Consider the following 26,874-nt stretch of genomic DNA (forward strand, 5'->3'; position numbering starts at 1 on the left):
CTCTCTCTCCACACACACACACACACACACACACACACACACACACACATATGCATATTCCCTTCAGCTACCCTAATACTGAGATCTCATGAATCATACACATCATCTTTCCATGTAGGAATGTAAACAAAACAGTTCAACTTTAGTAAGTACCTTGTGATTTCTTTTTCTTATTCTTTTTCTTGATTACCTTTTCATGCTTCTCTTGATTCTTGTGTTTGAAAGTCAAATTTTCTATTCCGCTCTGGTCTTTTCACTGAGAAAGCTTAAAAGTCCTCTATTTTATTGAAAGTCCATATTTTGCCTTGGATCATGATACTCAGTTTTGCTGGGTAGGTGATTCTTGGTTTTAATTCTAGCTCCATTGACTTCCGGAATATCATATTCCAAGCCCTTCGATCCCTTAATGCAGAAGCTGCTAGATCTTGTGTAATCCTGATTGTGTTTCCACAATACTCAAATTGTTTCTTTCTGGCTGCTTGCAATATTTTCTCCTTGATCTGGGAGCTCTGGAATTTGGCGACAATATTCCTAGGAGATTTCTTTTTGGGATCTATTTGAGGAGGCGATTGGTGGATTCTTTCAATTTCTATTTTACCCTCTGGCTCTAGAATATCAAGGCAGTTCTCCTTGATAATTTCTTGAAAGATGATATCTAGGCTCTTTTTTTGATCATGGCTTTCAGGTAGTCCAATAATTTTTAAATTCTCTCTCCTGGATCTATTTTCCAGGTCAGTGGTTTTTTCAATGAGATATTTCACATTGTCTTCCACTTTTTCATTCATTTGGTTCTGTTTTATAATATGTTGATTTCTCATGAAGTCACTAGCTTCCACTTGCTCCAATCTAATTTTTTAAGGTAGTATTTTCTTTAGTGGTCTTTTGGACCTCCTTTTCCATTTGGCTAATTCTGCCTTTCAAGGCATTCTTTTCCTCATTGGCTTTTTGGAGCTCTTTTGACATTTGAGTTAGTCTATTTTTAAGGTGTTGTTTTCTTCAGTATTTTTTTGGGTCTCCTTTAGCAAGTCATTGACTTGTTTTTCATGGTTTTCTTGCATCCTTCTCATTTCTCTTCCCAATTTTTCCTCTACTTCTCTAACTTGCTTTTCCAAATCCTTTTTGAGCTCTTCCATGGCCTGAGACCAGTTCATGTTTTTCTTGGAGGCTTTTGATGTAGGCTCTTTGACTTTGTTGACTTTTTCTGTCTGTATGTTTTGGTCTTCTTTGTCACCAAAGAAAAATTCCAAAGTCTGAGACTGAATCTGAGTGTGTTTTCGCTGCCTGGCCATGTTCCCAGCCAACTTACTTGACCCTTGAGTTTTTTGTCAGGGTATGACTGCTTGTAGAGTAAAGAGTACTTTGTTCCAAGCTTGAGGGGCTGCGCTGTTATTTTCAGAGCTATTTCTATACAGCCAGCTCTGCCACACCAAGCACTCCTCCTTCCCCAAGAACCGCCAACCCAAACCTGGGGCAAATCTTAAGCAGGCTCTGCACTCCTGCTCTGATCTGCCACTTAATTCCTCCCACCAGGTGGGCCTGGGACCAGAAGCAACTGCAGCTGTAGTTCTGTAGCTGCAACACCTCCGCTGCCCCCAGGGGCAGTGGCTGAACTCCTTCACTCTGTCCCTGCAGCTTTTCCCACTAACCTTCTCTGTTGTCTTTGGTGTTTGTGGGTTGAGAAGTCTGGTAACTGCCACAGCTCACTGATTCAAGGCGCTCAGGCCTGTTCTGCCTGGCTCCTGGTCTGGTTGGTCCTCCTGCTGCCCATGCTGGGCTCCGCTCCCCTCTGCTCCCCTCCACTCCCAGTTCCGTATGCGATAGACCTCATCTAGCGACCATCCAGGCTGTCCTGGGCTGGAGCCTGCTTCCTTCTGCTATTTTGTGGGTTCTGCAGTTCTAGAGTTTGTTCAGAGCCATTTTTTTATAGGTTTTTGGAGGGACCTGGTGGGGAGCTCATGCAAGTCCCTGCTTTCCAACCGCCATCTTGGTTCTGCCCCTGCCCTTTATTTTTGAAGAGGACTATGGCATCAGGAAGGTGATGCCATGATTTGTAAGTGAATTGGATTTAAGTGAGGTAAGGTTGTGCAAAATCACCAGCCTTACCTTCTCCTCCAGAACTATCTGGGTCCAGTGGCAAAATATAAATCAGGATCATTGGAGATGGCTCTGGATGCAGTGGGGACCTTGGCCTTTTTAAGCTAAGGTCTTTTAACAAGTCTCATTTTGACTGAGGCAACACTCATTTAATGATTAAGGCTAGGTAAGAAATGAGGCAAAGAATGGCCTTTTTCACCTGGTCAAAAAAAAAAGTCTAGGGGGAAGACCCTCAGGATTTCTGGCCAAAACAAAAACAATTGCTGTTTACTTGGCCTAGAATATAGATATGTGAAAAGAGTAGTGTGAGAGAAAGTAGAAAAGGTAAGATTGGAAGCCAGTTGTAGGAGGCCTGGGGTGCTAGGGTAGAGAGATTTTTTACTATATTGTCTCTGCATTGGAGTGGCACTGAAGGATTTTGAGTAGGGGAATAATGCAGTCAGAGTAGTACATTAGGAAGCCTGGAAGCAGGAAGACTAGTTAGGAGATAACGATGATGGTTCAGGAAGTAATGAAGATCAAAATTCAGGTGCCAACAACAGGACCAGAAAGGAGGACACAGATAGGGGAGAGACTGAAGGAGTAGAATGTATAGCACTGGACAACCCATAAGGTGTGGGCAGTTGGAGAGGAAAGAATTAGAGAATTTTTAAGCCTCAATAACTTGGTGGTGCTGTCATCAGCAATAGAGAAATTAGGAATGGTAATTTTGAGGAGAAGGTACTAAGTTTAGTTTTGCGCATGTTGAATTTGAAGTGCTGATATCAAGGACATCTAGGTAGGGACATTTAGCAATATATACTTTGGAATGCTGGACTAGGGTTCTAGGGTGAAGATAGAATTTGACAGTCATCTGTGTAGAAGTGATAATTCTAGCCATAGAAATGAAAGAACCAGGAGAATGTACTCTCATGGAAATCACAGGACATAAGAGAAATTGGTGTATGTGTCTGTTTGTAGAGGGTGGGCATTATGTGGGAGTGAGGATGAAGACTGAAAAAAGGCTTTTTTGGTAAGAGGTGATTATTGACTTTGGACTGAGCAGTTTCAGTAGATGGGGACAGAAGCCAGGTTAGAAACTACTCTTTCTAGAATTTTGCTAGTGAAAGACAGGAAAGAGCTAATAACTTGAGTATTGTAGTAGGGTCATGAGTGGATTTACTTTGAGGATAGAAATATTAAAATTGGAGCATTTTTGAAGAAGAGAAAGAGCCCACAGAAAAGGAGAGATTGAAAGAGGACATGGAACTAGGGATAGAAATGGAAAGTTAGCCTGGGCATCTATTAAAACTGCATATGTCTCTTTCGGGATAATACTCCTTTGATCATTCTATCTTTAAGAAATACTGGCTCTTCAGTTGTCAGTAAGGTGCTTGGTTCTTCTTCGGAAGCTAAGGCTGCGTTGGGGTGAACCCTCACTTCAGCCAGCAACTAGCACCACTACAAACAAGTCTCCTCATCCATCTGCTGAAAGGGCCGTCTCTGAGCTCGCCCCCATCCTTCATGACAATGAGGCTGTGATCACGGAGGATAAAATCAATGCCCTCATTAAAGCAGCAGGTGTGAATGTTGAACCATTCTGGCCTGGATTATTTGCAAAGGCCCTGTCCGATGTAAACATTGCAAACCTCATCTGCAATGTAGGAGTTGGTGGACCTGCCCCAGCAGCTGGTGGTGCTCCGCCTGCTAGAGGGGCTGCTCCTGCTAGCACAGCTGCCCCAGCTGAGGAGAAGAAGAAAGAGGAAGCAAAAAAAAAAGAAGAATCCAAGGAGTCCAATGATGACATGGGCTTTGGTCTGTTTGATTAAATATTTTTTGTAACATTAAATAAAAAGCTTGACTCGACTTAAAAAAAAAAAAGAAATACTGAGTAATGTTGATTGGAGCCAAGACAATTTGTTGAATGAATTTCTTAAGGTAACAGGAATAGGGTAAATGACTGTTTCACTGTGTAGTTTGATGTTTAAAATTTTGCCTCAGATGAAGATTATTCTATACAAGTCTTAGTAAAGCAAAGAAGGTAAAATTTTCTGATATGAAATTACGTATATATATTATTTTAGACTTTTCAAACTGGGTTCTACACTGATACCCACATAAGATAAAAATACGTATTTGAAGCCTTTAAAAAAGCCTTTTACGATCAGTTTCTAAATTAAGTATAACCTTTTAGAATATCCAGGTGGCATCAAGATCAAGACATTGAAAATGTATCGTAATAGTTAACGTGTCCTTGAAATAGGAAGATGTATTGAAAAAGGAAGGGCCATAATATGACGCGTGTAATGTAATTTCTCAGTAGGCACTGACCAAACATTAAGGTTACACTTGATCTTTAAAGGATAAATGAGTTTTTAAAGTGTCGTTTCTATACAATGAGAAATGAAGACATACTAATGATGTTTTTCTTGTTAAAGATGAATTAGGTACTTTTGAAAGAGCTCTGTAAAATAATGAAGGGCTAATTCTCTGCTCCTAGTTTCCATTTCTAGAAAAAGTAGTGTAAGGGAACACTCCATAAAATTAAAGACATACTATTTAGAATTTTTAAATGCTGTACTTCTTTGCTTAGCCAGCAATTAACTTGCAGAATGCTGCTTTAACTATGCTAATTAGGATTTTTTAAAAAAGGGTTCTTGGTTTTTATACTGTTAACTATTCATAAGTTGATTTTGAAGAGGAATTTTTTGTCCAAGGTGGGGGCTCAAAGAGTGAAAAATAATTTATAGATTTGCAACTTGCTTGGAAACATGTAGCATTAACCAACCACTGTCATATGTGCCTCTAGACTCATTGGATCTTAGAAAATTACTGTTAGAATAAACTGACTTCATCAATTCAGGAAAAAGCTTGTCTCAGGAGACAGAGATATTTATGGTTTGTTTTCACTATCCTTCAATTTAAAGTCTCTCCCCAGCTTAATTTTCAACAATATGAGACTTGGTTATATAATAATTGAAGAGATTTTTTTTTATACTAGGCTGGGTTTCCATACTGGCTGAAGCAGCGAAATCCCCCCATGTCATTCAGGCTTCACATGCTGCCAGAACCCTGGCTAACCTGGACAGGGAAACTGTGCAAGAAAAGTACCAGGATGGAGTGTATGTGCTATATCCACAGTATCGTACTAGGTAAGAAAGCAGAACGAAATAGAATGACTTCCTTTTCTTGGGGCGTGTAAAATGTGTAGGACTGAGAGTTTAGGTCTTCCTTTCATAAATTAAATACTATTAAATATAGGAAAGAAAAACTATATCAGTAGGAATTTCTTAAAAAACTAATTTTGCCTCCCTACCCAAGAACCTTCTGCAGGCTCACTATTTCCTACTATGTGAGGGCCATACTCTGCCTTTTTCTAGACCTTCCATAATCTTACCTCACTCTGCAGTTCTAACCGTATTTCTCATTTCTCCTCAACATGCACAGTTCACTCCAGTCATATCTGTCTTTTCACTGTTAAGCACACCTTCTACATTCATCCCCTCTGTTGTCTTTCCTCATTTTGTTCCCATCACTCCTTTCTCTTCCTCTTTGTGTATGCAAGTCATTCTACTTATTCTTCAAAACTGAGTTCAATTCCAATACTCATGAATTTGTATCTGTCTACTTCAGCTCTTATCAGTCTCCATTCTCAGATTTCCTATTATCTGTTCCTTATGTATTTAATTTTCCAAATTTTCTCTTATAATGTCATGTGTATTAGCTTTCCTCTCATATAGATTATGCTAGCCTTGGGAGCAGGGTTTTAAATTTCTTTGCTTCCTGGAACTGTAGTGCTGGTTACATAAATCATTTGATTGATTGATAACATTTTATTAATTTTATATTCACATATAAAGACTATGGAATGACAATATATTCTTTTATTATGTTTTCATATTCTGTTACTGGTTCTCTGAAATATATGACTCATGGGATAGGATACGAGGGTAATCTAGTTGCATTAGCTGTCCCCCCATTCTTTACCATGTTTGATTTGGCTGACCCGAAGGGTTAGATTTGTGTCTTAGCCATCACTCACTTTTTGGTGTGTGTTGTGTATCCTAGGTCAAAGAAGATAACCTTCCCTGAATATATATACCCATGAACTATGTACTAATCAGGTTTCACTGTGTTTCAAATAGAATTGGGATAGAAAAAGGAAAAGAAAGGATATTAGAGATTTTCACTGGTGCAATAATATACATACTCTGCTTCTTTTTAAACTCTTTCTCTTATTAGTCAGCCCATTAAAGCAGATGTCCTTTTTATTCATGGCCTTATGGGAGCAGCCTTCAAAACTTGGCGTCAGCAGGACTGTGATAAGCTTGAAATTGGAAAGGCCTCAGATGAAGAATGTTATACACAGTGTTGGCCCAAGGTAAGGAAAACAGACTAGTTCTTCAGAGGTCATTGTATTCAGGTAACACTGCAGAGAGAATCTGATAGCTAGTAAAGTTGTGGTATAATCAAAAGAATGTTGTATTTGTCCTGAGTCCCCCTTTCTCTTTACTTTCTCTTCCTTGGTAGTCTCATCAATATCTGTGGAGTGAATCATCACATCTATGGAGATGACTCCCAAATCTACGTATTAAGCCTTAATCTCTCTATTGAACTCTAGTTATTGCTATCCTGTAGACTTTTAAAACTTCTCATTGTGTCCAAAATAGAACTTATATTTTCCCCCCAACCTAAACTTTCTCCTCTTTACTTGCCTGTTTCTCTATTGCGAACTTTGGTTTGCAGTTTAGTCATCCTTGACTCTTCCTTTTTTCCCTCCCCTTTTTCTCCTGATCTGTTGGCAATTTTGCCTCCATGATGTCTCATGTCTGTCCCCTTCTCTTCAATTGCACAACCTATTTCAGTTCCTCATTATTGCAGTTGCTTCTTAATTTGTCTCCCTGCTCCTAGTCCCTTTCCCTTTTAATCCAGTCCCTAAACAGTTGCCTAATTGATATTATCAAAGTATAAGTCTGACTGTATCATGCTCTACTACAAAACCAAACTAAACCTGCAGTTCCACATCAGCTTTGAAGAACACAATAAAATCCTCAGGCTGACATTTTTAAGGTCCCTCATAATCTGATTCTTGCCTTTACTTTTAGCTTTATTCCCCTTTATATGTTCTATATTTCAGATAAGCAGGCTTGCTAGCTGTTTCTTATGTATGACATTCTTTTTCATGCTTTTCCAAAGATGCTTCCACATGTTTGTAATGTATTCACTTCTCACCTCTGCTCTAAAAAGTCCCTAGCTTCCTTCAAAATATAGCTCAGGTACCACCTTCTACAAGAAGCCTTTCCTGATATCCCCCCAGCCCACCCAGTTGTTTACTCTCTCCTTCTTGAAATAGTTTGGTATATATTTTATATTTACTTATCTGTGCATACGTGTTTCCCTTCCTCCCAATAGAATGTTAAGTTCCTCGGAAGCAGGAAATTGTATCCCCATTACCTTGCACTTATTAGACAGTTAATAAATGTTTATTGAGATGAAATAGTAAAGGACACCGTAAATGTTTTTCATTAGTAACTGTACATTCTAGTAATTGTCATATTTGTGCTATTAACATCAGTCTCTTACCTTCTTAGTAACAAATAATTGTGTAATGTCTTGCATGAGTTAGGGTACTGTGGAAAGTAAAAAGGGGGAAAAATTAGGCCTTTTAGAGAAGTGGAACATTATTAATGTAAATGAAAATAATTTCATTGGTAATATAATTAGACTATAGTAATCATCAGTATACATTTAATGGTTTGATATTGCAACCATTCATTATTACAATATTAAATTTGTGAGACCTTCAAATAGAAATTTCTATAGTATCTGTAATCATGAGAATTGTCACATGAATATATTTATTTGTCTTACAAGATCCTTTTTACATAAGAGTAGTGTTGTTTATACTTTGTTTACTGGGGTACTGAGGCATAGAAATGTTATAATATATCCAAGATCATACTGTTCCAGAACTGTATCTGTAAATATTATCTCTGGTCTCCTTGTACCAAACTTTAATCACCAGGCCTTCTGTGGAATCATATTCATTCATTTAAATTCAACATGTTTATCACAAAAAAGTAGCTGTTTGGAATTCTGTTTAAAATGGCAGCATGGAAGGGTGCAGAGAAACCTCTCTCTAAAATACCTCTAACAATGCTCCAAAAAGGGCAGCATGTTGCAAAATTATGAAGAAATAAAAAGAAACAATTAGTAAACTTATTCATTCAGCTCAGCATGGCAAAAAAATATAGCCAGGAGCCACAGCACTGGAAAAGAGGTCTCACCAGGAAAGCCAGAACAAATTCAGGTGATTAAGCTGGACAACCACAGCAGGGATTTGACAAGTAATGGTCCTAACCCTTAGCAGAGGATATAAGACCACAGCAATATCTCCATAAGGGAACCCTGCCAGCACTTTGAGCTCATGTGTACTGGAGGAGGTGAAAACCAATGGCAGGAGCTCAGGAAAGTGAGGTTAAAACAAAATAAGGCCTGATAAACTTATCTAGGTTTGTGGGAAGGGATAGAGCTTGACCTTGGCACAAAGTCCCAGATCACAAACTTCAGCTAGAGATGGAAGTAAACAGAAGAAAAGCCGCAATATCATGAAGAAATATTATGGATCAAAAGCTGTCCAATAGGAAATCCTTGAAGAAGAGAGTAATTCCACAAATATAAGTTATAAGTATCATGAAAAATAAATGATTTGGCCAAATGAATACCTAGAAGAAGAAAAAACTAGAAATTAAAAAATGAATTAGGAAAAATTTTAAGGAAACAAATAGATTAGAACATTTTTTTCCAGGTAGAGATAAGAAACATGACTGTCCTTGGCCTATCCCCAAAATGAAGGCCCCAGAAGGAATTCATCAATATGGGAAGGTGGCTGACATGGTGGTGCTCCAAGATGAGAGGCAGCTTGAGTCATGGTGGCATCCTTTGGAGAACCAGATACACAGCTGAGAGGAAAATTTAAACTATTTGATTTTGGTTTTTTAAAAAAAAAATATGTAAGTTGGACCAATTAGGAGCATATAAGATCCAGCAGCAAACAAATATAGTAGCATATTTTGTAGAGTCTTTGGGGTGAGGATTCACTGTTTGGCAGTAATTGTTAAGAAAACTGAAAAGTAATTTGGTAGAAATTAGGGTTTAGACCAAGGTCTCATACTATATGCCACAATAATTTCCACATGTATACAGAACTTAGATATAAAAAGTCACATCATAATTTGGGTAGAATAGGTAATATCTTTCTCAAATCAGTTAAGAATCAACAAGCACTTATTAAATACAAGGTACCAGGCACTGTGCTTAGTGCTGAGGATATGAAGAAAAACTCCTCAAAGAACTTACATCCTAATGTGGGAGACTATATGCAAACAACTATGTGCCTACAAAATATATACAGTATAAATAGGAGGTAATCTCAGAGGGAATGCGCTGTGGGTGAAGTGAGTAGAGAGTGAGAACCAGAAAAATCCTCTTGTAGAAGTTGAGACTTGATCTGAGTCTTGTAAGAAGACAGGAGGCAGAAGTGAGTAGCAAGAACATTCCAGGCCATTCTGGACAGTCATTGAAAAGGCACAGAGTTTGGGATATGGCATGTCAGGTACAAGGAACCACAAGAAGGTCAGTGTTGCTAGATAGCAGAGTATGTGGAGGAGAGTAAAGTATAAGAAGACCTGAAAGGTAAGAAGGGACCAAGTTGTGAAGGGCTTTAAAAGCCAAGCAGAGGATTTCATATTTGATTCTTGAGGTAATAGGGAGCCACTAGAGTTTTCAAACTAATAGTTAAAGGAAGACCTTTTGACTAAACAAGAGAATGGACATTTTGGTGACATAAAATTGAAATGCTTTTTTACAGACAAAATCAATGCAACTAAAATCAAAAGGGAAACAGCTAACTGGGAAAATATTTGCAATGATTTTTTTTCTGGTGTAGACCTTGTATCTAAGATATATGGAGTATATTCAAATATACAAGAACAAGAACCATACATAGCAAATTAAATGGTCAAAGAATATGAACAGGCAGTTCTCAGAAGAAGAGCAAGTGATCAAAAACCACATAAAATGTTCCAACTCACTAATAAGAGAATAACTAAGTTAGTAATAATAACTAAGAGAAAATCAAATTTAAACAACCCTGATGTTATGTCTCATGCACAGATTGGCAAAGTTGAGAAAAAAAGGAAAATGACAGGAGATGGAAGGGATGTGGTAGTATAGGCACACTAATACACTGCTTGTAGAGCTGTGAATTACTATAGTGATTCTGCAAAGCAATTTGGAGCTCTGCCCCCAAATTCAGTAAACTGTGCAGATGCGATGATCCAACAATATTGTTAATAAATGTTCCCCAAAGTGACAAAAGAAAAAGGGAAAGAACTCATATGTATAAAATAGTCATAGCAGCACTTTTTTGTTGTAACAAAGAATTACAATGAACTGGGTGCTCATCAGTTGTGGGATGCTTCTACAAATTATGCTATGTGTATGTAATGGAATATTATTGTGCTGTAATAAATGATGAAAGTGCCAGATTCAAAGAAACTTGGGATGATTTGTGCATTGTGAACACATGAGGAACGAAGTGAACCGAGCCAGGACAAAAATTTATGTAATGACTACAGCATTGTAAAGAAAAACAACTTTAAGAGACATAAGAACACTGACCAATGCAATGATCAACCCCAACTCCAGAGGACCAAGGAAGAAGGATGCTTCCCAGTTCGTACTTCTTGATAGAGAGGTGAAGGATTATAGGTACAGATTTAAACATATATTTTTGAATTTGACAAGTATATAGATGTTTTTCATGTCCAAACAAACTTGTTATGGGGGGAGGGGGAGTTGTTTTTGTTTTTCTTTAAATTGGGGGAGAAGAATTGTGGCACTGATGAGAAAGAAAGAAAATGAAATAAAAAGCATTAATGGGGGGGCGCAGCTAGATGGCACAGTGAGTAGAGCACTGGCTCTGGAGTCAGCAGGACCTGAGTTCAAATCCGGCCTCAGACACTTGATACATGTACTAGCTGTGTGACCTTGGGCAAGTTACTTAACTCCAATTGTCCTTCCTTCCCCCCTCCAAAAACAAAAATAAACAAAAAGCATTAATGAAGCACTTTAAGAAGTACTCAGAAGTGAATATAAGGAGGTTTTGGGGGAAACACAAAAAAGTAGAATATGTTTTGGAAATAATGTGTTACATTTAGTATATATACTTAAGCCCAATTTGCATGTAATGAAATTCATGGCTTTCATATACCGTATTCTTTATTCTTTCTCTATGGAAATGTTCAGGTTTGTCGGAGCTAAATGCCAAATAACAAAACTTTTTAGAAAACTAAAGTAAATAGTTATTCTAAAAATTTAATCTCGAATCAGAAAATGGTATGCTTTTTGCAGAAAAGCATCAAACTTACTTTCTTCAATATGAATGGGCTTTGTAAGTAAAAGTATTAATAAAACTTTGGTTTTCTTTGGTTTGTTGACTGAAAAGTCAGTAAACATTTATTAAGCTCCTTCTATGTGCAAGGTACTATGCTAAAACACTGGGGATACAGAAGAAAGGCAGGATAAATAGGAAACAATCAACAGATGGAAGGCACTGGAATTGAGAGGAATTAGGAAAAACTTCTTGTAAAAGGTGAGATTTTAGCTGGGAAGTGAAGGAAGCTTGGAAAGCCAGGAGGTAGAGATGAGAAGGGAGAGCATTCTGAGCATAAAGGACAGCTAGTGAAAATGTCTGGGGCTGAGAGATGGAGTGTGTTTGAGGAACATTAAGGAAAGGTGATTCCAATTTGTATTGGAAATGGACTTTTTGTGACATTAACTTCCATCTATACTCTCTTCTTCATACTTTCTTTAATTAACTTAAATATAGCAAGAGGCCACTGGTCATGAATTTTTATGTGTCTGAACTAATGGAGTGAAAATCCACATGTGCTCTTTTTGTTTTACTTATTTTATATAGACATGGTTAGCAAGAGATTGTCCTGCTCTTCGAATTATTTCTGTGGAGTATGACACCAACCTTAGTGATTGGAGAGCAAAGTGTCCTGTGGAAAGGTAATAGAAAAAAATTACGTAAACTATGGAGCAAGAGTAAGGAAAATCAAGACTTAATGACCCCATTAACTGGGTGATTAAGTGCTTGAGACAGGAGAATTTCTTCTTCAAAGGAAATATTTTGACCTCACCTTCCTTTTATTAATGATTAGCTATAAGAAAATAGTCAAATTGTTTAAAGTGTAATGTGTTCTAATGTCAAGCTTTTGACATGGATTTTGTTGTAACACAATCTCCTTTTTCTTTTAGAAGTTATAGTAGTATTAGATGTGTAACATACAGTGGGTCCTGGGTACTCCATTTTGGGAGAAGCATTGACAAACTAGATTGCTTCCAGAGGAGAATGACTAGAATAAACCACATCACATCAATAATAGTAGAAGAAACTAGAGACATATGACTTAGGGAAGGAAGATGTGGGAAAGATATTATATAGATATCTTTAAATATTTGAAGGGCCTGAGAATGGAGCCAAGATGGCAGAGTACTAAGCATGAAGCTGAGCTCTGAGCCTCCACAAAACTCCAAATAGATCTAGAAAATGCACCAGACTAAATCTTTATAGGGAAATCCAGAAAAAGGAACAGCAAGTCATTTGTCCAGCCCAGCTAAGCTTAGAGAGACAGAGAAGTCTGCAGATACTGGGGATGTGTGTAGGAGGGACCCTAGCATTCTAAGGGAGGCAATACACCAAAGCAAGAGGAGTCCCAAACCTGTTCTGGGGAACCTCGATGGGAACAAGTGCTAAGTGGTAGCTTTGTCAAACATTAATGACTCAGTTCTGAGTCACAGATCCAGGATGGACTGAGAGGGTGACCTGTACACGGGAATGGCATTCCTGGTAGCCAGGCTCTGGGCCAAGTGCTGGAAAAGGAGAAAGTTAAGAAGCAAGTAGCAGCTGTACCCCACATAATCAGGGTGTGCCAAGTAGACACTTATATAGACGAAGGAGTGGAGGGAATGGATGCCACTTGAACCTCACTCATCTGAACTGACCAAAGGAAGGAAGAATACATATATACAGTTGGGTATAGAGGTGCATTTCACTCAACAGGGAAATAGGAGAGAAAAGACGACAAAAGGAATTAGTGGGAAATCCATAGCATACATCCAATTAACAACTCAAATGTCTGCTTTGAAAAATTGGTCTTTTTTGCACATTCTCATGCCTGTTTTCATTTTGTTCAGGAAGTCCATTGCTTACAGAAGTCACGAACTTCTTAGGAAACTCAGAGCTGCTGGTGTAGGAGATAGGCCAATGATCTGGGTGTCACATAGTATGGGAGGTATGTATATTTCCATTTCTTTTTTCCTTTCCTTTTTTGAGCCAATTTTTTGCTTGTTTTATTTAAAATTACAAATGAATAACCTAGACCTTTGGACCCAAGTGCTCACTGGTATTCTTCTTGATCAGACATGTAAATTTATGGTTGTCTTTATTGACTTGTGAAAACCAGTCTGTCAGATCATGTGATAGAAACAACAATTAAAAATAAAACCAATAATAAATGTCTGTAAGTGGCTTGATGGAGTTATTTTTATTTTGCTGGTGTCACTTGGTTGACTGAGTCATGATGTTTTGCAAAACACATACAATTTTTTTTTAGATTCCCAGAATGTAAAGTATTTTATAGCATTTCTTTCCATAATTTTGGTGAGGAGACTGAAGAAGCTGCTGTTCTGAAAAGGAAGATCTCCATTGTGTTAGATGTAAAATAGGATGTCAAGCAAGGTCAAACCAACATTGAACTCCTACTTTATTTCACCAATTTTTAGCTTTTTAATTTCATTCCTATTGGGAAATATACATTTAATAGCATACATTGTCATGACAGTAAGACTGAACCTCCAATTCAATACTAATTCTTTTTCTAAATAAGTTTTTATTGGTGTCTTCTGTTTTTTTACATCACCATAATTATCCCCCACCTTCCATATGTCAGATAGTATTGAGACCATTCAACATGAGCTCCGTTTTCTCCCCTCATCTCTTATCATTCATATGCCTTCTTCCACTATCAAGTCCTTCACCCTCTTTCACATAATGAGAGGCAGCCTTACATCTTGCCAAGGCCAACCTCTACCTGCTCAAGTGATCCTATTCTATCCCTTCTCCAACAGATTGCTCGCTCTGTTATCCCCATTTTGTCACTAATCTTCAGGCTCTCCCTGTCTACGAGCTTCTTCCCTGCATGCCCATGTCCTTCTCATCTTCAAATCTTGATCCTTCCATCCCTGGTAATTACTGTCCTATATCTCTTCTGTCCTTTGTGACTAAACTCCTTGAAAAGGCCATGAACAATAGGTGCCTCCATTTTCTCTCTTCTCACTCTCTTCTTTACACTACAATCTGGCCTCTTACTTCATCATTGCACCAAAAGTGTTACCAGTGTTCCCTTAATGACTAGGTCCAATGGCCTTTTCTCAGTCCTCATTCTCCTCAACCTCTTTGCAATCTTTGATACTGTTGATCTTCTCCTTCTTGATATTGTCTTCTTTCTGGGTTTTGAGACACCCCTCCCCTGGTTATCTTCCTACCTGACTGCTCCTTCTCAGTTTCCTTTGCTGGATCTTCATCAAGATGACACCCTCCAACCATAGGTGTCCCATAGTGTTCTGTCCTGGGTCCTCTTCTCTTCTTCCACTATACATCAACCCCCCATGGCTTTAATTACCATCTCTGTGTTGATGATTCTCAAATCTACTTATCCTGCCCTAACCTTTCTGCTGACCAGTCTTGGATCATCACCTGTCTTTCAGAAATGTCAAACTGGATGTCTGGTAGACATCTTAAACTCAACATGTCCAACACTCAACTCATTATCTTTTTCCCTAACTCTCCCCCGCACCCCTTTCTTTATTATTGGTGAGGGTAACGCCATCTTCCCAGTCCCTCAGGCTTGCAATCTAGCAGTCATCCTGGACTCCTCACTCTCTTCCCTGCCCTGCCCCCCCATATCCAGTCTGTTGCCAGAGACTGTTGATTTCATCTTTTCAAGATCTCTCAAATACATCCCTTTCTCGTCTCTGCCACTGCCACTGCCACCCTGGTGCTGGCTTTCATCACCCCATACCCGAACTATCACAGTAGCCTGATAGTGGGTCTTCTTGCCTCGAGTCTTTTCCCACTCCAATCCCTTCTCCATTCAGCTGTTAAAATGGTTTTCCTAAAAGGCCATTTCAGTCATGTTACCCCTCTCCCCCTACTCAATAAACTCCAGAGGTACTCTATTGCCTCCATGTTCAAATACAAAATCCTGTGTTTGGCATTTGAAGTCCTTCATAACCCATCTCCCTTCTACCTTTCCAATCTTCTTATACCTTACTCCTCAACTCATATTCTACATCTCAGTGACTGGCCTCCTAGCTGTTCCATGAACAAGACACTTCCTCTCTCAGATTCAGGCATTTTTTTCTGGCTGTTCACCATGTCTATAATATTCTCCTTCCTCATCTCAGCCTACTACTGGCTTCCCTGGCTTCCTTTTAAGTCCCAACTGGAATCTCATCTTTTACAGGAAGCCTTCTCATTTCTAGGTACCTTTCCCCTCTATTGTTTTTCTATTTATCCCATATGTAGCTTGTTTTGCAATTTGTCTGCCTTTTGTCTCCTCCGTTAGATTGTGAACTCTTTGAGGGCAGGGACTGTCTTTTGCCTTTTTTTATATCCCCAGCACTTAGGAAAGTGCTTGGCACATAGCAGGCTTAACAAATGTTCATTGATGGACCAGTGTTTTTAAAAAAACAAAGAAAGAGGAAAAATTATTACATTGAAAAAGTGTGAAAACATGTGCAGTGTATAATACCTCTGGATCTCGCACCTCCATGGATGGGTAGGCTGGGGATATCCTCTACCTCTTCATTTAAGTCATGCTTAAATTGTATCATTTTGTTAAATTCACTTTGGATTTTTGTGTGTCTGTGGTGGTTTTTTCCTTCTACATTTTTATGGTTATTGTTGATATTGTTTTCTTGGCTCTCCCTATCTCACTCTATATCGGTTCACGCAGATCTTGCCATTTTTCTCTGGATTCATCACATACATAATTTCTTACAGCAAAGTAATATTCCATTACATTCAAGTACCACAATTTGTTTAGCCATTTCCCAATCATTGGGCATCTACTTTGTTTCCAATTCTTAGCTATCACAAAATGTGCTGCTATAAATATGCTGATATATTTGGGGACTTTCTTCTATTGATAACCTGAAGTCTGTGGTTCAAAGGTTACAGATATTTTAGTTACTTTATTTGCATAATTCATTTGAATAATGCCATATTGCTTTTCAAAATGGATGTAACCATTTCGCAATTCCATCAATAATGTATTATTGTTCCTATTATTCCATAACCCCTCCAACCTTGACTCTTGCCATTTTTTGACATTTTTGACTATTTTGCAGGGTGTAAGATGAAACCTCAGTGTTATTTTGATTTGCATTTCTCTTATTATTAGTGATTTGTAGATGAGGTAGTTGTGAATACTTTGCAATTTTTCTTTGGGAACTCTTCTTATCCTTTGACTACTTATCTACTAGGGAATAGCTATTAGTCTTATATGTATTTATTAATTGTTTATATATCTAAGAAACCAAACCCTTATCAGAGAAATTTTATGTAAAGATTTTTTTTTCCCATTCACCTGTTTTCTTTTTTTCTTTGGTCCATTAATTTTGTCTGTGAAGTAGCTTTTCTGTTTCATGTAATTAAAATTATCCATTTTATCTTTTATAATTTCCTCTCTCTTATCAGGTTAAAAATACATCTTACCCATACTTGTGAGAGGTATATGATCTGTTTATCTTCTAATATTGTTACAGTCTGATCTTGAATATTAAGGTTGCATGTCCATAGGGTGATCATCTAAACTTAATTTCTCCCAGACTGCTTTCCAGTTTTTCACGCAGTTTTTATCAATTAAAGAATTTTTCTCTAGGTAATTTATGTTTTCCATTTTAATAGACACTGAGTTACTGAGTTCCATTGTTTCTGATTCTTCCTTGTCTGTTCTGTTCCATTGAACTATCTCTGTCCTATAAAACATCCCTTTGGTAATTTGATCAGTATTGCATTAAAAGCATAAATTAACGTTGGTAATATTTTCATTGTTTATTTTATTAGCAAAGCCTAGCCATGAGCACTGATTATTCCTCCAGCTGTTTAAGTTGTTTTTTGTTTCTTTAACGAGAATTTTGTAATAAAATCTATACAAATCTTTTGTGTGCTTTGCTAGAACTATCCCCAGGTGGTTTTTTCATTTTGTAGTTATCTGGAATGGGATTTCCGTGTTATTGCTTCTTGAGATTTGTTATTACATAAAAATGATGTTGATTTTGCTTGTTGTAAAAGGGTGGGGTCAAGGAAGATGGCTCAGGACAGGATGTGTGATTTCACTGATCTAGGGAATTTCTAAGTAAGGAAGTTTCTCTCTATCAGTGTAGATTGATGCCTTCTTTGTAACTTATAGACATATTTGGAACACAGAAAGATTAAGGGTCATAAGCCAGTATATATCAGAGCTCTTTCAGTCTTTAATGCCAGCTTCTACCCACTCTTACCAGGCTGCCTCTCAAGGAAGATTTTGGATTTTTGGTATACCAGTTTGCTAGGGTTTGAGAAAAAAAATGGTGAGCAAGTACCAGATATAGACAGCTTTTTCAAGAATTTTATGATAAAGGAAAATGGAATCATAGCTGGATGAGGTCTATAAGAGCCAAGGGAAGCCTTTTTTCATTGGAGAAATCCAAGCATATTTGTAAGCAGATGGAAAGAACGAGTGGAGAGCCAGAGATTGAAAATGCATGAGAGGAGACGGTAGAAGAAGCAAGAGAGGATGGGATCAAGAGATGAGCTTTAGAGAGGAATAAAGTCAGTAAAGGTAGCCTCTGTGTGATCCAGTAGAAGGAAGGCCTTGAACATCATAGTGCCAGCTCTCTGCCCGGCACTGTGCTAAATACTTGGCAATTATCACATTTGATCCTCACAACAATCCTGGGAGGATCCATTTTACAGTTGAGGAAACTGAGGGAGACAAAGGTTAAGTGATTTTCCCCAGGGCCACACAGTTGGTAAGTGTCTGAGGCTGGATTTGAATTAAAGTTTTTCAGACTCTAGGCATGGTCCTCTATCAGCTGTGCCACCAGCTGCCTCAAAAACAGGAAATGATCCAGGGGGTGCAGTGGATAGAGCACGGATCTGATGTCAGGAAGACCTGAGTTCCATTCTGGCCTCAGGTGTTTACTAGCTCTGTGACCCTGGGTGGATCTCTTCTTTTTAGCTTCAGTTTTCTCATTTGTAAAATGGGGATAATAACAGCACCTACTTCACAGGGTTGTTGTGAGAATGAAGTGAGATAAAATTTGTGAAATGGTTAGCACAGTGCCTAGCACATGGTAGGCATTTAATAAATGCTTGTTTCCTTCTTCTGAGCCAATCCAGTTAGGTTCGAGCATGGAATGTGTGGAGGGAAAGAATATGAGACAGGGGGAAAGGTAGGATAGTACCAGATTGTGGAGGTTCCACAATCCCAAAGAAAACTGTTTGAACTTATTTAATCAGTAAGTAACCAGTGAAGGTTTTTGAGCAGAGGTGTGACCTGATCATATTTATATGTAAGAAAGATTCATCTGACAGTGGTATGAGGATGGTTTAGTAGTAGGAGAAAGTAGAAACAAGAACACTTAGAATGAGGCTCTTGCAATAGTCCCATTCATTTTCTTACCGTTTATTAAGCTCCTACTGTATGCCAGAAGGCACTGTGCTAAATGACAAGGACGCAAAGCAAAGAGCAAAACTAGTCTTTTTCTTCAAGTGGGAATAGAGGAGACAGATAGAGGAAATGTTGGCGTACAAGCAGTAGTTACTTGGATGCTATGATCATTTTTCTAGATTTCTGCCTTAAAAGGAACACAGAACTTCTAGCTTATTTGTCTACTTGCTTAACATGCATTCTTTCCTTTGTGTTTCTTAGGCCTTCTTGTCAAAAAGATGCTGGTGGATGCTTCTAAGAAACCAGAACTTAATTCCCTAATCAACAATACCCGGGGAATGATTTTTTATAGTGTACCTCACCATGGTTCCCATTTGGCTGAATATTCTGTTAACATCAGATATCTGCTGTTTCCTTCTGTGGAGGTCAAAGAACTCAGCAAGGGTAATGCTTGTTTTGTTACTTCCTGACAACAAAGATTTGATTACGTTGTCAAATTAACAAGTTATACCAGTGAAGTTAACAGAGAAAACGTCATTTTCTATAAACGAGCAAAAATTGAGTTTAAAGAGTAACTCCTTCAAGTTATCTCATTTTATAGATACTATATAGCTCCTGGCCTCCTGTGACTTTCTGGTAGCTTATTATTTACTTTTTGCAAGTTAAAGAAAATACCTATTAGAAAATTGCCATAATGCAGCTTCACTTACATTGAAGGTCTTTTATAGAATTATAGGGTGTAGTTTTTTTTTGTTTTGTTACAGTACTCCTTATCTATGTATCTGTGCCTGTTTAATTCTTGTGTACTTGTATATGGATTATTGATTTAGTGGTTTATCCATGACAAAATCTTAGTTTTAGTAAGGTTTTTCCTTGTCATTTATTACATCCTCAGCTAGGGTTTGTTTGTTCAAGGAATAATAATTAATTTTAATATGCTAAGCACAATTAGAAAATTAGAAGGGAAAAATGAAAGTGACATGTCTCAGTTTTTTAGAATACCTGTGCGTTTGACTTCTGTTGGTTTGAAGAATTACAAGTTCAGACATTTGTAAACTGGATTTTGACATTTTTAACATTTATTATCATATCAATATAATATCTCATATATTACAATATCAGTAATATCATTATAATATTTTAGTATTTACAACCTTATCTAGTAATTTTTTCAAGACTTTTATTGTGCACTTCAATTATGAGGTAATTTTCCTGATTATTCTTCTTCCTTTTTCTCCTCTTCTCCCTTTCTGTTCTTTAAGATCATGAAAAAAAACCAGAACAATTCCCAGGCCCTCTTTCTAAGTAGACTACCTCTGTGTTGATAGGGTTCAGGTGACATATTTATCATCTCCCCATATTAGAATGAAAAGAGTTTATCTTTGTTTAGTCCCTTATTATTATTCACTCATCTTTATCTTATGTTTTTTTATTCCTATGTTTGCACTTAATAATAATAGCTAATATTTATATTGCACTTACTGTATATCAGTCACTGTGTTAAGTGCTTTACAATTATTTTTTCATTTGATTCTCACAACAACCCTGGGAGATTGGTGCTATTGTTATCCTCATTTTGCAGATGAGAAAACTGAGGCAAATAGAGATTAAGTGACTTGCCCAGAGTCACATAGCTAGGAAGTATCTGGATTTGAACTCAAATCTTCCTGACTCCTTCTGAGTCACCCAGTTGCCCCACTTCAAAGTTTCTGTGTAGCTTTGGTCTTTTTATCAGGAATCTCTTTCATTAGAGCTTCTTTTTTCCCCTATACAATTATACTCAAGATATTTCGGGTGAGTTATTCTTGTCTGTACACCCACATCTTTTGCCTTCGGAATTGTAGTCCAAGCTCCCTGTTTCTTTGTGGGTGTGGCTGCTAAATCCTGTGTGCTCCCAATAGTGGCTTCTTGGTACATGAATTCTTTCTTTCTGGCTGCTTGCAGTATTTTTTCTTTGATTGAGAAGCTCTAGATTTTGGTTATTATGTTCCTAGGAGGTTTTGTTTTGGTGTTTCTTTCAGGAAATGACTGGTGGATTCTTTCTATTTTGCTGTCTGGTTCTAAGAGGTCTGGGCAATTTTATGTTTCTTGAAATATGAAGATTTCAAGTAGTCAGTCATTCTTAAATTACCTCTCCTTGAACTATTTTCCATGTTTTTCTATGAGTCTTTTGGCCTTGTTTTAATATTTCTTGTCCGATGGAGTTCTATTTCGTTTTCTTCTATTTGGTCCATTCTAATTTTAAGATATTATGTTACTTAGGTAACATTTTGTACCTCTTATTCCAAGTTGTTAATTACCTTTCCAATTATTTCTTCCTAAACTCTGGTTTCTTTTCAATTTTTCCCATCACTCTCACTTATAAAAACATTTTAAAGCTTTTTTTAAAAAAAATCTTATTGAACTTTTGCCCAAACTGTGTCTTTCTTTGAAGTGTGACTTACAGATGTTTTGGAGTCATTCTTTTCTGGGTTTCTGTCTTGAGAGCTTCCATGTCCCCAAAGCTAGCTATTTATACTAGAATTCCTTTTTTGTTTGCTCACACTTCCAGCCTACTTTCTTACTTTGGACTTTATATTATGACTAGGCTATGCACCCTTTTGGAGGAAATGGGCTGAATTTGTATCTTCTAGGTAACTGCTGTTTCTTCCTTGGGTTATTGAGTGTTATGTTATTCCAGGATCTCAGGGACAGATGACCTGAGGACTTGCAAGCTTTCAGGGCTCACAAAGTAGTCTGATCCAGGACAAAGTATGATTACTCTACCTTCCCTCCCTCCATCCCACACTTCACCCCCTTGGTCTGTGGACTTATGCACTATCTAGAAGGCTCTGATAGTCAACTAACAAAACTGTAGTTTCCCCATTGATCTGGGACTTCTGTCCTTGTTATTATGCCGCAGGCTTAATGGTGGACTAGAAGCTGGAGCTGAGATTCCCACCCCCTTCCTGGGGTTAGAGACACATTAGCTATTTGCTTGCTTCTGATCTTGCCCCTTGCTTGATATGTAGCATAGAGCCCATGACTGCTCTTTACCCTCGACCACCACCCCTAGGTGCAGGTCCCTTCCTTAGTTCACCCTGGACCAGTGATAGTGACAGGATCTTGAACTGGGTAGTGCTCAATGACACTTTTCCCTGCACTAGAACACTCTGTAAGTAGTTCCTGGCTAGACTCTGTCCCCAGCTTTAACAGACCTCTCTTTTTGTCTCCTTTTGCCAACCTGGGCTGGAAAAATGACTGATTTTTTTTTTAATTTCCTGATTAGGACTCTGGTGCATTTTTTGATCTGTTGTGAAGGAGTTGGCTTGGCTGTACTTCCTGTTATTCCATCATCTTAGCTTCACTAAGGAAATACCTTGTAATAACTCTCCTTTGAGGTCAAGCTTGGTCATCATAATTTTACAGTAGTCAGTTTCAGTTGTTTTGTTGGTTTTTTCCTATATACATTGTTGCAGTTGTGTATTGGTACTCCCTACTTCTCTTTAAGTCAATTCATTTACGTCTTCCTTTCCTTCACCATAGCCACAGTTTCATTTAGCACTCTCAATATTCTGTTACCATCACGGTAGCACAACTTGCTTAGCTGTTCCCCATTCAGTTGGCATCTACTTTGTTTATACTTCTTTACTATGTGAAAAAAGTGCATAAGTTCTTGAAATTGAAAAAAGAAAATGAAGTCAGTTTTCTTCCCAGAGGGAAGAATCCATTTAGAATAGCTGAACTCTATTTACCAATGGTTTAAGCACCATTTTGTTTTAGGAAACCTAGTAATTTAGTTTTAATATTGAGATATTAAAGTTATGTGGAAACATTACTTGAAAGGCACCTAGATGTTGCTAAATATATCAGTGAATTAATCAGCATTTATTAAATGTTTACTGTGTGCTAAGCAATATTCTAAGTTCTGGGAATACAAAGACAAAAGCAAAACAATCCCTGTTCTCAGGAAGTTTACAATTTAAAGGTGGAAACAGTGTGTACATATATAGATATATATAAGAAATATCCAAAGTCAATACAAAATAATCCTAGAAGGGAAGGATTAGCAGTTGAGGGGACTAGGAAAAGGCATCTTCAGAAAGTTCTGTTTGAGCTGAGAGTTAAATAAAACAGATCCCTGCAAGTGAATGGAGCTGAGGAGGGTGAGAATACAGGCATGGAAATGGGAGATGCAAGGTCTGCTTGAGGGCAGTGTGTGGCTACGTTGTACAGGCTCGGGAGGGGGATAATACTAGGAATACTATAGCAAGGAAAGGTAGAAAGGGCCCAGATTAGAATTGCCATATTATAATTACAATTAGGTATTCATATTCACACCTAAAGGTGGTACAAAACCATTGGAGTTTACTGAGTAGGGAGGCAATTTGGTCAGACTTGAGCTTTTGAAAAATCAGGGTAAAGATGTGAGTTCCACAGACCTTGGAACCAAGTATTTATTTTATATGCATCAGTGTGAATGAATAATAAGTGATTTGAAAAAAAAATTCCTCCGTAAATCATTATTTTCTATAGCACTGTAGTCCATTATTAATAGGAAGACAAAAAAATCCTAGGCTGGCATGAATCTTTTTCTTCATCTGTTGGTAGGAAAATATTCTGTTAAGAGCAACAGGTAAAGAGCACACTATTTAAAATGGAACCAAGTTTTCCTAATACAGCTTCTATGATACAGTGAATGTAAGGGCTCCCACTTTTCTAAGATATTCTTCCCTGCTAGATAAGCAGAGCCTAGAAAGCAAACTGGAATTAGACCATCATTAAGATGTTAGGCAAGTTATTGCAGTGGAGATACAGCCTGGGCTTCTACAGCGCTTTTCTCTTACAGAAAAGATGAAGAGGATAGAGTGGCAGCTCCAGAGACACCATAAGGAGTTGAATGGGATCATGATCTGAGATAGCCATCACTAGTGATTTGGATAATTTGATGGATACATATTTAAAAGTTATTGAGTTTATAATTTGAGGGCTTTTTGCTTTGACTTTTTGATTTTTTTTTTGCTTTTTATTTTTTAAAATTTATTATTTTTAGTATTATTTTGAAAAAATTTGAGTTCCAAATTCTCTCCCTTCCTTTAGCTCTTCTTCACCCATTGAGAAGGCAACTACTATGATTTCATTTATATATTTCCATATTAACCATGTTGCCAAAAAAAGCAAGAAAAATAAAGTGAAAAAATTATATTTAAATTTGTACTCAGGGTTCATCAGTTCTCTCTGGAGGTGGATAGCATGAGTCCTTTGGAACTGTCTTGGATCATTGTATTCATCAAAGTAGCTAAGTCTTTCACAGTGGATAATCGTCATAATGTCGATGTTACTGTATACAGTGGTTTTTTATATAGGTTTTTTATTTTTAACATCTCTTTTTTTATTTAATATTTTTAGCTTTCAACATTAATTTCCACAAGATTTTGAGTTACAAATATTTTCCTCATTTCTACCCTCCCCCACCCTAAGATGGCATAAATTCCGATTGCCCCTTTCCCCAGTCTGCCTTCCCTTCTATCACCCCATTCCCCACCCCCCTCATCCCCTTCCCCCTTACTTTCTTGTAGGGCAAGATAGATTTCTATACCCTATTGCCTGTATATTTTATTTCCCAGTTGAATACAAAAACGACTTTTTTTTAAACATTTGTTTTTAGAACTTTGAGTTTCAAATTCTCTCCCTTCTTTCTTCCCCACTCACCCTCCTTGAGAAGGCAAGCAATTCAACATAGGCCACACATGTATCATTAATACACTTCCATAATAGTTCATATAGATTTTGCTACAACCATCCTGCTGGTCATTTCTTACAGCACAATAGTATTCTATCATGATCATATACCACAGCTTGTCCAGCCATTCCCCCCTTGATGGGCATCCCATTGCTTTCCAGTTCTTTGTCACCACAAAAAGAACTGCCATAAATATTTTTGTACATGTAGGTCCTTTTCCTTTTTCTTTGATCTCTTTGAGATAAAGAGCTAGTAGTGGCATTACTGGGTCAATGGGTATGGACTGTTTTATAACCATCTGGACATAGTTCCAAATTATTCTCCAGTATAATTGGACCAGTTCACAACTCCACCAGCAGTACATTAGTGTCTCTATTTTTCCCCATCTCCTCCAGCATTTGTCATTTTCCTTCTCAGTCATGTTAGCTAATCAGGTAGATGTGAGGTTGTACATCAGAGTTGTTTTGATTTGCATTTCTCCAATCAATTGTGATTTAGAGCATTTTTTATATTGATATTGACAGCTTTGATTTCTTCTTCTGAAAACTGCCTGTTCATATACTTTGAACATTTATCAATTGGAGAATAGCTCTTATTTTCATAAATGTCACTCAGTACCCTATATATTTGAGAAACAAAGCCTTTATCAGAGAAACTAAATGTAAAACTTCTTTCCCATTTTCCTTTCTAATTTTGACTACCTTGATTTTGTGTAAAGATTTTTTAATTTCATGTAATTGTAATTATCCATTATACTTCCCATAATCTTCTCTGGATCTTATAAACTCTTCTCTTATCCATATATCTGACAGGTAAAATTTTCCATGGTCTCTTAATTGTTTTGGTATACTGTGAGATGTTGGTTTATACCTGCTTTCTTCCAAACTGTTTTCCAATTTTCCCAGCAATTTTTGTCAAACACTACATTACTGTGGTCATTTACTGCTATGTATTGTGTACCTGATCTGTATTAATGATCCACCATTCTACTTCTTAGCCAGTACCAGATTGTTTTACGATTGCTGCTTTGTAATGTAGTTTGAGTTCTGTATTGCTATGCTGCCTTCCTTCACTTTTTTTTTTCATTGATACACTTGATATTCTTGATCTACAAAATAATTCTTTGGTAGTTTAATTGGCATTGAATAAGTAAATAAGTTTAGGTAGAATTATCATTTTTATTATATTGGCTTGACCTACTCATGAACAGTTAATATTTCTCCAGTTGTTTAGATCTGTCTTTATTTGTATTAATCTCCATCTTGTAATTGTGTTCATGCAATTACTGGGTTTGTCTTGACAGATAGACTCTCAAATATTTTATATTGTCTGACATTATTTTAAATGGAATTTCTTTTATCTCTTCCTGCTGGGTCTTATTGGGCATAATGGTCTGTTTTTATCTTGAATTGTCCTACAGATTGCCCTGCACTTAAAGAACTTCATGATGAATTCCTGACATTTGCTAAGGACAAGAATTTCCAGGTGTTGAATTTTGTAGAAACACTACCGACCTGCATAGGTAGCATGATTAAGTTACATGTGGTGCCAGTGGAATCAGCAGGTGTGTGTTCTTTTGCAACCTAATAGGTTTCTTGAGTTACTGTTTATATGCTGGAGATACAAAGTCCCAGCCTTTGAAGAGGTTCCGTTCTGTTGGGCAGAGACAACAGGCATCTATATAGAAAGAGATGCTAGGAGATTAGTAAAGGCTTCATGTAAAAGATGGGGCTACAGTTATTAAACCTGCATTTGGTGTCTATCTTTTAAAAAGGGATGTAAGGAAGATTCAAGAAAGAGAACTGCGTAAGATTAGAAAAATAATTGTTAAAACAATTTTTCTTGAACGTGAAATATAGAGACTAAAGAGGTTGGTGTCAACATCATCTTTTCCTGCTATCTGCTTCCATATTTTTATTTCTTTCAGTTCTGCCATATTCCTTCTCCATCTTGTCAAGGTAGCACTTCTTTGTCCCTCTATTTAATTCTTTTCTTATTTTCCCACCTCACCAAAAGTGGACTTGAAACAACCATCAAGAAACTCTCCCTACTCTCTCCCAAGAAACATTAAAAAAATTTTGTGTGTGTAGTGGAGGGGCGAATAAGGAATGAATCAAGTGAAAAAGTTTGAGAAACCCTAGTTAAATTAAATTTTAAATACTCACTCCAAAGATACGTTTAATTTAATCAGGGTCAGATGAAGACCTCAAAGATGGTGGCTTTGAGATACCACTAATTACTAATTAAGTTGCCAGAATTGCAGTATGAGGGATACTAAGGAAAAATTAATTA

General features: G+C 37.4%; 1 protein-coding gene across 1 annotated transcript in view; it reads left to right on the forward strand.

Annotated features, from left to right (window-relative positions):
* The window catches only part of SERAC1 (serine active site containing 1), a 77,293-nt gene that overhangs the window by 47,531 nt on the left and 2,888 nt on the right, over positions 1-26,874 (forward strand). The window contains exons 11-16 of the mRNA XM_036766658.1: positions 5,075-5,225; positions 6,316-6,454; positions 12,056-12,150; positions 13,339-13,436; positions 19,122-19,304; positions 26,003-26,146. Of these exons, the coding sequence (XP_036622553.1) occupies positions 5,075-5,225; positions 6,316-6,454; positions 12,056-12,150; positions 13,339-13,436; positions 19,122-19,304; positions 26,003-26,146 (810 nt within the window). The remainder of the gene's footprint in view (positions 1-5,074; positions 5,226-6,315; positions 6,455-12,055; positions 12,151-13,338; positions 13,437-19,121; positions 19,305-26,002; positions 26,147-26,874) is intronic.

This window comes from Trichosurus vulpecula, chromosome 7 (assembly GCF_011100635.1).
Source record: "Trichosurus vulpecula isolate mTriVul1 chromosome 7, mTriVul1.pri, whole genome shotgun sequence".
In the NCBI taxonomy this organism is placed as follows: domain Eukaryota; kingdom Metazoa; phylum Chordata; class Mammalia; order Diprotodontia; family Phalangeridae; genus Trichosurus; species Trichosurus vulpecula.